The 13281-nt window shown below is 38.4% G+C and overlaps 1 protein-coding gene and 1 non-coding gene across 2 annotated transcripts; both read left to right on the top strand.

The window, feature by feature from the left end:
* The first annotated feature begins 2764 nt into the window (after positions 1-2764).
* Positions 2765-2837, top strand: TRNAC-ACA (transfer RNA cysteine (anticodon ACA)). The gene has a single exon. It is a non-coding gene; the product is annotated as a tRNA-Cys (tRNA).
* Positions 2838-9423: 6586 nt separating this feature from the next.
* Positions 9424-10386, top strand: LOC102286515 (olfactory receptor 8A1). The gene has a single exon (XM_005906551.3). It carries the CDS (start codon positions 9427-9429, stop codon positions 10384-10386), a length of 960 nt encoding a protein of 319 aa, XP_005906613.1. The 5' UTR covers positions 9424-9426.
* Positions 10387-13281: the final 2895 nt, after the last annotated feature.

The raw sequence follows: 13281 nt of genomic DNA on the forward strand, positions 1-13281 counted from the left end.
GTCGCAAAGAGTCGGACACGACTGAGCGACTGATCTGATCTGATCTGAGCACCACCTAGGAAGCCCCTAAGTCATAATGGTTATTAAAAAATATTTCTTGAATGCATTACCTCCACTTAATATAGGTGCAGAATTATCTAAAACTCCTTCACCTCAGTACCCCTCCCTATTCTCCCAAAACACTTTTAATACAGTTTTTGGTTCTCAGTATTCCATGCCTACCAGATTAGAACTATGTTTTAATGCAGACTTCCTTATCATACTTAATTCTGCAGAGAATCATCACTGTAGAGACAAATATTTACTTTGGATTGTGTTTCCTTATTTGTACTACTTGTAAGTTTTCTGGAATCGTAATAATTGCCCAATAACAAGTACCTCTCCTTTATATTTTCACATGCTCCATAGTATCTAAGTACTCATTACTATTATTTTCCAAATCTCCAAATATTTGAGACAATCCACCAACTTCATTTCTCTACTAAAGGCCTCCATGCTCTATTCTTTCTGGACTTATTCTCCTAGAGTTCCCTTTGCAGCTCTCTTGTGTTGAGTCCCCTCTATCCCAAGTCCTGAAATCCTTGTCTTCAGATGCCTCATCTCATATCTGCTTTTTGTATTTTGTTTATGACTCTCCTTTCTCTCTTCTCTCTCTCTCTCTTCCTTTGGCTAGACACTTTTCCTTTACTGATATTTTCAGACTGTTTTTCATTTCATTGATTTCTTTCTACTGTTTACCTATTTCCTTGATTTGTGTGTTTATCTGTATTTCTTCCTTAATTCTGATTATTTTGTAGCCTATTAAGGTGGAAAACTAGATCAATGATTTTAGAATTTTCTTCTGTTCTAAAGTGTCACTTAATGACAAGTTTCACTATTAGAATTGTTTTAGCAGCATTCCAAAATGTTTTATTGATTTATCTTCTTGTTCATTCAGTTTAAAATATTATTTTCTAATTTAATTTGTGATTTCTTCTTCAACCCATGTTTAATTTTCAAGTATATTATCATTTTCTAGATATCTCACCATAAATTATTTGTAGTTTGTTTTGATAAAGGTACATACCATATATGATTTCAACTTTTTAAGGGTACTGTGGTTTGTCTTAAGGTTTCCCAGGTAGCTCAGCGGTAAAGAATCTAAATGCCAGTGCAGGAGACCATGGTTTGATCCCTGGGTCAGGAACATCCCCTCAAGGAGGAAATGGCATCTCACTCCAGTATTCTTGTCTGGAGAATCCCTTAGACAGAGGAGCCTGGCAGGCTACAGTCCATGGGTTCAGACACGACCGAGCACACACATGCATGTGGTTTGATTACTCAGAATAGGCTTTATCCTGAAAAGTGCTCCATGTGTACCTGAAAGATTGTGTATTCTGGGTGCAGTGTTCCAAAAATGTCAATTTGTGAGTTTCTGTGTTGTTACTTATTTTTCTACTAGTTCTATCAATTAATTTTTTTATAAAAAAGAGTATTGCAATCTTGAACTAATGGTGGACTTTTATACTCTCAGTTCTGTCATTTGGGTTCATGTGTTTTGAAACACTGTTAATAGGTAAAATTCTTTGTGAGTTTTATGTCACCTTAATGAATTGACTTCTTTATCATTATGAAATGCCCCTTGTTATTGCTAGTAATATTTCTTGCTTTGAGGTCTGCTTTTATTAATGCTGATATACTCAGTCTGGCTTTCTTTTGATTGATATTTGCATTGTATATTTCTTCCATACTTAAAGTTTTAACTATTGGTATGGCTTCCCTAGTAGTTCAGTTGGTAAAGAATCTGCCTGCAATGCAGGAGACCCAGGTTCAATCCCTGGGTCAGAAAGATCCCCTGGAGAAGGAAATGGCAACCCACTCCAGTACTCTTGCCTGGAGAATTCCATGGACAGAGGAGCCTGGTAGACTATAGTCCATGGGATCCAAAGAGTCAGACACGACTGTGCAACTATGTTCATCTATATTTAAAGTGGATTTCTTGGTAAAGAGTATAATTGGGTAATACCTTTTATCTAGTCTAACAAAAATTTGCATTTAAATTAGAACATTGAAGGTCTTTCCATTTAATTCAGTCATCAATGTGGTTGAGATTAGGTCTACCATCTTGCTACTGGTTTTCTACTTCTACCAATTGCTCTTTATGACATTTTTTTCTTTGACTCTTCTGTACTAGTTGAGTGCTTTGATGGTAATATTTTATCTCCACTATTGGATTATTAGCTGTGACTCTTCATTTTACTACTACTTAGATGTTGTTTTAGGTGTTACAATATTTATTCCTGGGGGTTTGTCCAACTGGAGGGTAGCATGGAAAATTCCTACAGGCAGTTCCTACAGGTAAGCTGATGTAGTCACTGGGATCATGATGTATTTTTCCCTCCTCTAAGGAATCATTTTGGTGCTGCCTGTGTTCAAATGTCTAGAAATAGTTTTTTCATATATCTTGTCTGATCTTCTAGTCGTTTATGGTGTAAATACAGTTCCTGTATGAGTTCACCCTTTGTGGGAGGAAGTGGAAGTCCGCACATTAACTTTTTTTTTTTTTTCCACAACAAAGCCAACTCTAGATCCAGATTACCTGGTTCCTATTTCAACTGTCTTCTCATGATAGATACCAAATGAATGAATTTCCCTGGTCATTCATTATAATGAATAATACAATGACAATGCCTTTATTTTCACAAAGTTTATACTCCAGTGAACATCAACCCAATATATTCCCTACCCATGTATAAATTATATTCTCTTTTGTCACACATGGACTTCCCTGGTGGCTCAGATGGTAAAAGCATCTGCCTACAATGCAGGAGACCCAGGTTCAATCCCTGGGTTGGAAAGATCCCCTGGAGAAGGAAATGGCAGCCCATTCCAGTATTCTTGCCTGGAAAATCCCATGGACAGAGGAGCCTGACAGGCTGCATTCCATGGGGTCGCAAAGAGTCAGACATGAATGAGCGACTTCACTTTCACTTTCATGTCTTGGCTATTATAAATACTGCTGCTATAAATATTGGGTTGCATGTATTTTTTTAATTATATTTTCCTCCACATATATGCCTAGGAGTGGAATTGAAGGCCATATGGTGGCTGTTTTTAGTCTTTATGGAACCTCCATACTGTTCCCCGTACTGGCTGTACCAATCTACATTCCACCAACAGGGCAGCATGGTTCCCATTTCTCCAGTGTGTGTTATTTATAGACTTTTTGATGAAGGCCATTCTGATGGGTATGAGGTGATACCTCTTTGTAGTTTTGACTTGCATTTCTCTAATGATTAGCAGTGTTGAGCATATTTTTATGTGCTAGTGGGCCATCTGTATGTCTTCTCTACAGAACTGATTATTTAGACCTTCTGCACTTTTTTTTTGATTGGGTTGTTTGTTTTTTTCAATATTGAGGTATATAATTTTTATGTATATTCATATATTTTGGAAATTAAGCCTTTGTTGGTTGCTTTATTTGCATAATTTTTTCTCTTGTTCTGTAGTTTATCTTTTCATTTTATTTATGGTTTCCTTTCCTGTACAAAAATGTTTAAATTTAATTAGGTCCCATTTATTCATTTTCCCTTTTGTTTTAATTACTCTGGGGGACAGATCTAAAAAGATATTGCTGTGATTTAGGTCAAAGAGTGTTCTGCCTTCCTCTAGGAGTTTTATAGTATCCAGTCTTACATCTAGATCTTTAATCCATTTTGAGTTTATTTTTGTGTATGGAGATAGTGTTCCAATTTCATTTTTCACATTTAGCTGTCCAGTTTTCCCAGCACCAATTGTTGGAGAATCTATCTTTTAAAACTCCATTGTATAGTTTTGCATCCTTTGACATAAGTTAACTGACCATTAGTGCACTGGTATATTTCTGAGCTTTCTATTTTGTTTATTTTGTTCCATTGATCTCTGTCTCTTTTTGTGCCAGTACCATGCTGTTTTGATTACTTTGTAGTATAGTCTGAAGTCAGAGAGTGTGATTTTTCCAGCTCTATTCTTCTTTCTCAGGATTGGTTTGGATAGTTGAGGCCTTTGGGTTTTGATAAAAATTTTTAAATTCCTTGTTCCAGTTTTGTGAAAATGCCATTGGTAGTTTGATAGAGTTTGCATTGAGTCTGTAGATAGCCTTGAGTAGTATGGTCATTCTGACAATACTGATTCTTCCAACCCAAGAATATGGTATATCTTTCCATTTTTGTCTTAAGCTTCTTTCATCAATGTCTTATAGGTCTTTTGCCTCCTTAGGCAGACTTATTCCTAGGTATTTTACTCTTTTTGATGTGATGGTAAATGGGATTGTTTCCTTACTTTCTCTTTCTGATCTTTTGTTCGTGGTGCATAGAAATGCAACAGATTTCTGTATATCAATTTGGTATCCTGAAACTTTAATGAATTCATTCAAGAGCTCCAATAGGTTTTTTTTTTTTTTTTGGTAGCATCTTCAGGATTTTCTAAGTATCAGATCAAATCAGATCAGATTAGTCGCTTAGTCTTGCCCGACTCTTTGCGACCCCATGAATCGCAGCACGCCAGGCCTCCCTGTCCATCACCAACTCCCGGTGTTCACTCAGACTCACGTCCATCGAGTCAGTGATGCCATCCATCACTGTCGTCCCCTTCTCCTCCTGCCCCCAATCCCTCCCAGCATCAGAGTCTTTTCCAATGAGTCAACTCTTCGCATGAGGTGGCCAAAGTACTGGAGTTTCAGCTTTAGCATCATTCCCTCCAAAGAAATCCCAGGGCTGATCTCCTTCAGAATGGACTGGTTGGATCTCCTTGCAGTCCAAGGGACTCTCAACAGTCTTCTCCAACACCACAGTTCAAAAGCATCAATTCTTCGGCACTCAGCCTTCTTCACAGTCCAACTCTCACATCCATACATGACCACTGGAAAAACCATAGCCTTGACTAGACGGACCTTTGTTGGCAAAGTAATGTCTCTGCTTTTGAATATGCTATCTAGGTTGGTCATAGCTTTCCTTCCAAGGAGTAAGCGTCTTTTGATTTCATGGCTGCAGTCACCATCTGTAGTGATTTTGGAGCCCAGAAAAATAAAGTCTGACACTGTTTCCACTGTTTCCCCATCTATTTCCCACGAAGTGATGGGACAGGATGCAATAATCTTCGTTTTCTGAATTTTGAGCTTTAAGCCAACTTATTCACTCTCCACTTTCACTTTCATCAAGAGGCTTTTGAGTTCCTCTTCACTTTCTGCCATAAGGGTGGTGTCATCTGCATATCTGAGGTCATTGATATTTCTCCTGGCAATCTTGATTCCAGCTTGTGCTTCTTCCAGCCCAGCGTTTCTCATGATGTACTCTGCATATAAGTTAAATAAACAGGGTGACAATATACAGCCTTGGTGTACTCCTTTTCCTATTTGGAACCAGTCTGTTGTTCCATGTCCAGTTCTAACTGTTGCTTCCTGACCTGCATACAAATTTCTCAAGAGGCAGGTCGGGTGGTCTGGTATTCCCATCTCTTGAAGAATTTTCCATAGTTGATTGTGATCCACACAGTCAAAGGCTTTGGCATAGTCAATAAAGCAGAAATAGATGTTTTTCTGGAACTCTCTTGCTTTTTCCATGATCCAGCAGATGTTGGCAATTATCTCTGGTTCCTCTGCCTTTTCTAAAACCAGCTTGAACATCAGGAATTTCAAGGTTCACATATTGCTGAAGCCTGGCTTGGAGAATTTTGAGCATTACTTTACTAGCGTGTGAGATGAGTGCAATTGTGAGGTAGTTTGAGCATTCTTTGGCATTGCCTTTCTTTGGGATTGGAATGAAAACTGACCTTTTCCAGTCCTGTGGCCACTGCTGAGTTTTCCAAATTTCTGCAAACTGAGCGTAAATAAATGAAATAGAGATTGAAAACAATATAAAAGATTAGTGAAATGAAAAACTGGTTCTTTGAAAAGGTAATCAAAATTGATAAAACATTAGCCATATTCATCAAGAGAAAAAAGAGACTCATTCTGTGAGTTCACCCTCACCCTGATACCAAAAGCAAACAAAGATACCACAAAAAAGAAAATTACAAGTCAATATCACTGATGAACATAGATACAAAACTCAACAAATACCAGCAAACTAAATCCAACAATGCATTAAAAGGATCATACAACATGATCAAGTAAGATTTACCCCAGGGAATCAAAGATGGTTCAGTACTCACAAATCAATCAATGTGATATACCATGTTAACAAATTGAAATAAAAAACTCCTTGTCACATCAACAGAAGAGAAAATAGCTGTTGATGAAGTTCATCATCCACTCTTTATGTTGAGAATGTATTTCAACATAATAAAGGCCATATATGACAAACCCACGGATCACATCATACTTAATGGTGAAAAGCTGAAAGCTTTACCTCTAATATCAGGAACAAGACAAAGATGTCCACTCTTTTATTCAAAATAGTTTTTAGTCAAAACAGTGACTTTTATTCAACACAGTTTTGAAAGTCCTAACTAAAGTAGAAAAGAAAAAAATAAAAAGAATTCAAATTGGAAAAGAAGAAATACAACTATCACTGTTGACAAGACTTGCTTAAGACAAATTTTAAACTGCCATTTTGACTTAGATATACCAAGATTCCTTCCAGGCAGTCTTAGGCATCTACATATTATTAACATCAGCTAAAAGTCTTCTCTGTACTGATTAGATTGGACTAAAGATGGACAAACAATAGGTAGTAATCTAGAAATCAACAACATAGAAACAGAAAAATGATGAAGCAACAGGAGAGACAGTGAATATTCTAAAGGATATACTTGATGTGAGAAGAAAAAGTGACCAAGATCATCTAACAAATAGGGATCCCAAGATTTAAAGATAAGCAAAGAAAGGGATAAGAGAAGATGTACACACGCTGTTCAAATAATGTTGCTCTTGATCTGTAAGTTGTACTGTATTCTGTTTCTACTTCCACCTACTTCTAAGCCTGGTCCAACATGAATTTTTCCTGAGTCCTTTCAACACAGTGGAGGGCAGTCTCAAACTCTTCCTCAGGAGCTTTGTTTAATGCAGTATAAACTGCTTACCATGCCAAAATTTCAAGCTACAAAGGCATTCTGGTTACAATAAGCATAAAACTTAAAATAAAATCCTTTACTGACTTTAGTTGAATTTTGCCTGTCCAGAAACATCAGTTCAGTTCAGTCCCTCAGTTGTATCTGACTCTTTGCGACCCCATGGACCAAAGCACACCAGGCTTCCCTGTCCAACACCAACTCCCATGGCTTGCTCAAACTCATATCCATTGAGTTGGTGATGCCATCCAACCATCTCATCATCTGTTGTCCCCTTCTCCTCCCGCCTTCAATCTTACCAATATCAGGATCTTTTCAAATGAGTCAGTTCTTCTCAGGTGGCCAAAGTATTGGCGTTTCAGCTTCAGCATCTGTCCTTCCAATGAATATTCAGGACTGATTTCCTTTAGGATGGACGGGTTGGATCTCCTTGCCATCCAAGGGACTCTCAAGAGTGTTATCCAACACTACAGTTCAAAAGCATCAATTCTTTGGCACTCAGATTTCTCTATAGTCCAACTCTCACGTTCATACATGACTACTAGAAAAACTGTAGCTTTGACTAGATGGACCTTTGTTGGTAAATAATGTCTCTTTTTAGTATATTGGAGAAGGAAATGGCAACCCACTCCAGTGTTCTTGCCTGGAGAATCCCAAGGACGGGGGAGCTTGGTGGGCTGCCATCTATGGGGTCACGCAGAGTCAGACATGACTGAAGCGACTTAGCAGCAGCAGCAGCTTTTTAGTATGCTGTCTAGATTGGTCATAGCTTTTCTTCCAAGGATTGTATTTTAATTTCATGGCTGCAGTCACCATCTACAGTGATTCTGGAGCCCAAAAACTAAAGTCTGTCACTGTTTCCATTGTTTCTCCATCTATTTGCCATGAAGTGATGGGACTGGATGCCATGATCTTAGTTTTCTGAATGTTGAGCTTTAAGCCAGCTTTTCACTCTCTTCTTTCACTTTCATCAAGAGGCTCTTTAGTTCTTCACTTTCTGCCATTAGGGTGGTGTCATCTGCATATCTGAGGTGATTGATATTTCTCCTGACAATCTTTATTCCAGCTGGTGCTTCATCCAGCCTGGCATTTCACATGTTGTACTCTGCATATAAGTTAAATAAGCAGGGTGACAATACCCAGCCTTGACGTACTCCTTTCCCGATTTGGAACCAGTCTGTTTTTCCACATCTGTTTCTAACTGTTGCTTCTTGACCTACATACAGATTTCTCAGGAGGCAGGTCAGGGGGTCTGGTATTCCCATCTCTTGAAGAATTTTCCACAGTTTGTTGTGATAGACACAGTCAAAGGCTTTGGTATAGTCAATAAAGCAAAAGTAAATGTTTTTCTGGAACTCTCTTGATGTTTCGATGATCCAATGGATGTTGGCAATTTGATCTCTGGTTCCTCTGCCTTTTCGAAATCTAGCTTGGACATCTGGAAGTTCATGGTTCACATACTGTTGAAGCTTGGCTTGGAGAATTTCGAGCATTACTTTGCTAGTGTGTGAGATGAGTGCAATTGTGCGGTAGTTTGAACATACTTTGCCATTGCCTTTCAGAAACATAGCACTCAATAACCACAAAATCCCAGTAAATTAGAATTAATGTAAGTATAAACCTGACATCATTATTTTTTTAATCTCATCAGGTGATATTTATGTGTAACCAGAACTAAGAATAACTGTCCTAAGACCACAGGTTCAGTGAAAAATTACTACAAATTCCATATGCCTAATGAAAATGTACACTTGTATAGCAACAGAATATTTGGAAAATATTGAGTTGGCAAATTGTTTGGGTTTTCCGCAACATCTTACAGAAAACCCTGAACAATAGCCAATCCAATATTTCATGTATATTATTCCATTATATTTTTAACTTTGAAAATTGATATTGTAACTCCATATAATTCTCAAATGTGGAAACTGACTTGTCATTCAGTAATTGGAAGGGCTCTATCATCCCACACTATCTGGATTTAAGATAAGGTGACCTCATGCTTTCATTTCATGGGGAGTATTTTGGGATTGCAGAGATGATAAGGGCCTTTTTCTTTCTGGAGCAAAATTCAACTTTGGTCTCATAAATAAAACACACTTGTAGTTACCTCCAGGGTACTTGGAAAATATGAGAGTGGAAAGGCTCTATAGGGACCCCTATTTTCTCCAACTTCATATTCTTCAAACCATGCCATAATTGTAGGAATCCTAGAAAACATTAGACATGAAGAGACAAACAACTAGAAAAAATGAGTTCAATATCACTCACTCAGGAACAGAAACTGATACCTACCCACACCAGAAAGGCTCATATATGGTTATTTATAAGTATCTTCAGGGGCTTATGTTTTCATAAGCTCTTATTTCTTTTTTCCACAGAGCTCCCAACCAGAGGCGAATGGCTGCACAAAACCACTCCACAGTGACAGAGTTCATTCTTGGAGGTTTAATAAATCAGCCAGAGCTCCAACTACCCTTCTTCTTCCTCTTCCTTGGGATCTACTCAGTCACCATGATAGGGAACCTGGGTGTGATAACACTGATTTGTCTGAATGCTCAGCTTCATACACCCATGTACTACTTTCTCAGCAGTCTATCACTATTAGATCTCTGCTACTCCTCTGTCATTACCCCTAAGATGCTGGTGAACTTTGTGTCAGAAAAGAACACCATCTCCTATGCAGGGTGCATGGCCCAGTTCTACTTCTTCATTGTGTTTGTCATTGCTGAGTGTTACATGCTGACAGTGATGGCCTATGACCGCTATGTTGCCATCTGCAGACCTCTGCTTTACAACATCATCATGTCTCATGGAGTCTGCTCCCTCCTGGTGGCTGCAGTCTATACCATGGGGCTCATTGGCTCAACCATAGAAATTGGCCTCATGTTAAAACTATCCTATTGTGAGCACCTCATCAGTTACTACTTCTGTGATGTTGTCCCACTCATGAAGCTCTCCTGCTCCAGCACTTATCATATTGAAATAACAACTTTCTTTTTGGCTGGATTTAACATCATAGTCACCAGCTTAACAATCTTTGTTTCCTATGCTTTTATTCTCTCCAGCGTTCTCCGTATCCACTCCACAGAGGGAAGGTCCAAAGCCTTCAGTACATGCAGCTCCCATCTTGCAGCTGTGGGATTGTTTTACGGATCTACCACATTCTTGTACTTAAAACCCCCCACAGGCAGTTCCCTGGCCCGGGAGAATGTCGTCTCCCTGTTCTACACCACAGGAATACCCATGCTGAACCCCCTAATCTACAGCTTGAGAAATAAGGAAGTGAAAGCTGCCATGCAGAAAACACTAAGGAGAAAACTCTTTGGATGCAAATGTCATTATTCTTTTTCAGGTTGAAAATTGGTAGAGAAATATAGAGGAGAAGCCCTGTAAAAATTTACATACATATAATGGAAAAACAACCACTTATCAATATGATTTATTGAATGTATTTGCTAATTTTTTCCAATTCCCTTTCTCCCTCTCACATCTCTCATGTCTTACTCTGCTTGAATCTTTCTGGTTTCAAGTGGTCTTTTGTTTTGCTTGAGATCAGTTATTTGGTTGGTTGGTTTATTTATGCTTTGCCCTCTGGTAAACAAGGAGATCCAACCAGTCCATTCTGAAGGAGATCAGCCCTGGGATTTCTTTGGAAGGAATGATGCTAAAGATGAAGCTCCAGTACTTTGACCACCTCACGCGAAGAGTTGACTCATTGGAAAAGACTCTGATGCTGGGAGGGATTGGGGGCAGGAGGAGAAGGGGACGACAGAGGATGAGATGGCTGGATGGCATCACTGACTCAATGGACGTGAGCCTGAGTGAACTCCGGGAGTTGGTGATGGATAGGGAGGCCTGGCGTGCTGCGATTCATGGGGTTGCAAAGAGTCGGACACGACTGATGGGCTGAACTGAAAACATGTATCTTGATTATAGCATAAGTTTAGAACATCTAGCAATGAGTTCCATACTGTTCATGGGGTTCTCATGACAAGAATACTGGAGTGGTTTGCTGTTCCCTTCTCCAGTGGACCACATTTTGTCAGAGAACTATCCATTGATTTTTCCCCAACTAGCCCTTTAGAGTACACAGACAAATAGGGATGAATTAAGAAGTCATAAGAAATAGCAAATAGTCTCTTTCTCACCCAGATTTATCCCACTTTTCTCTTTTATTATACTTTTACTGTGTCCTTATACCTGCCACAACTATTGTTTTCCTAAAATGTCCTTCAGCTGAAAATTTATTTCCCCTCCTTTTCCTCTGCGGAGGCAAAACTTTAATGGCCAGTCTTTTGCTGCAAAGCTTAATGTGACAATTAATACACAAAGTAACCAAGTATCCTTGACCCATATGTCTGATCTCCATCTCTGCCATGATCATTTAAATGGTGCCTTCACCCAGTTATTACTATCACTATAGGATCATCACTGAATTATCACCATCCATCTCACATTCATGGATGCTAGGCCAACATCTAAGTGTTTGATGGAATTAGTTCATTTCTCAGATGAGGAAACTTTAAGTTAAGTAATCTCAGATAACATAGCTGCTAAACAATTAACGCTGAGATTCACACTGACAGATCGTCATCCCCCCTCTCTCGGCCAACAGTATCTCTGTGTATCCCGCTATTCTTAGCATAATTATAAATTTCCAATGTTTAACTTTTCCTTCCATTATCTTCCCACAGCTTCCAGACATCCAAGGAATATTAGACATCCTTGTAGTTTTTTCTCCATGCTAAATAACATTCTGCAATCTCCGCCTATATGACTCAGTAAACCAGTTGACCTGGTACAAAATGTCTTTCACCATTTCACTGAAACAATGAATTAGAGAATTAGTTGCCTTGCACTGCAAATATTTGAGGGCATTCTTTTCATTATCATTCATAATTTTTTAATAATACTAAGCTAATTATCAATCCTCTGTCATTTTAATTATTTAGATACAGTATTTCATAACTTGATGCAGAAAAATGAACTATTCTAAATTTCTTAAGCAGAAAGAATTTAATACAGGAAACTAAATGTTCAGATATTTTTCTTGCTATTTTTAACAGGTGTCGCAAAGAGTCGGACATGACTGAGCAACTGAACTGAACTGAACTGAACTTTAAATATATCCTGCCATTCCCTTCTGGCCTGCAGAATTTCTGCTGAAAGATCAGCTGTTAAGCCTATGGGGTTTCCCTTGTAAGTTACTTGTTGCTTCTCCCAGGCTGCTTTTCATAGTCTTTCTTTGTGTTTAGTCTTCATTAGTTTGATTAGTATGTATCTTGGCATGTTTCTCCTTGGGTTTATCCTGTATGGGACTCTTTGTGCCTCTTGGACTTGGTTGACTATTTCCTTTTCCATGTTGGGGAAATTTTCAACTATACTCTCTTCAAAAATTTTTCTCATATCCTCTCTTTTTCTCTTCTCTTTCTGGGACTCCTATAATTCTAAGGTTGGTGCATTTGATATTGTCCCAGAGGCCTCTGAAACTATCCTCAGTTCCTGTCATTCTTTTTACTTTATTCCACTCTTCATCAGTTACTTCTACCATTTTATCTTCCAGCTCACTGACTTGTTCTTCTGCTTCAGATATTCTGATATTGATTCCTTCTAGGGTATTTTTAATTTCAGTAATTGTGCTGTTTGTCTCTGTATGTTTGTTCTTTAATTCTTCTAGGTCTTTGTTGATTCTTGCATTTTCTCCATTTTGTTTTCAAGGTTTTTGATCATCTTCACTATCACTATTCTAAATCCTTTTTAGGTAGTTTGCCTATTTCCTCTTCATTTATTTGGACTTCTGTGTTTCTAGTTTGTTCTTTCGTTTGTGTAGTATCTCTCTGTCTTTTCATTATTTTTTTAACTTATTGTGTTTGAGGTCTCCTTTTCCCAGGCTTCAAGGCAAGTTGAATTCTTTCCTTGAAGATAATTGAATTCTTTCTTCTTTTTGGTTTCTGCCCTCCTAAGGTTGGTCCAGTGGTTTCGGTAAGCTTCATATAGGGTGATATTTGTGCTGAGTTTCCGTTTGTTTGTTTGTTTTTCCTCTGGTGGGCAAGGCCGAGTGAGGTTGGAATCCTGTCTGCTGATGATTGGGTTTACACTTTTGTTTTGTTTGTTGTTTAGATAAGGCATCCTGCACAAGGTGCTACTGGTGGTTGGCTGATGCTGGATCTTGTATTCAAGTGGTTTCCTTTGTCTGAGTTCTCACTATTTGATACTCCCTAGGGTTAGTTCTCTGGGAATCTAGGATCTTGA

This window comes from Bos mutus, chromosome 29 (assembly GCF_027580195.1).
Source record: "Bos mutus isolate GX-2022 chromosome 29, NWIPB_WYAK_1.1, whole genome shotgun sequence".
In the NCBI taxonomy this organism is placed as follows: domain Eukaryota; kingdom Metazoa; phylum Chordata; class Mammalia; order Artiodactyla; family Bovidae; genus Bos; species Bos mutus.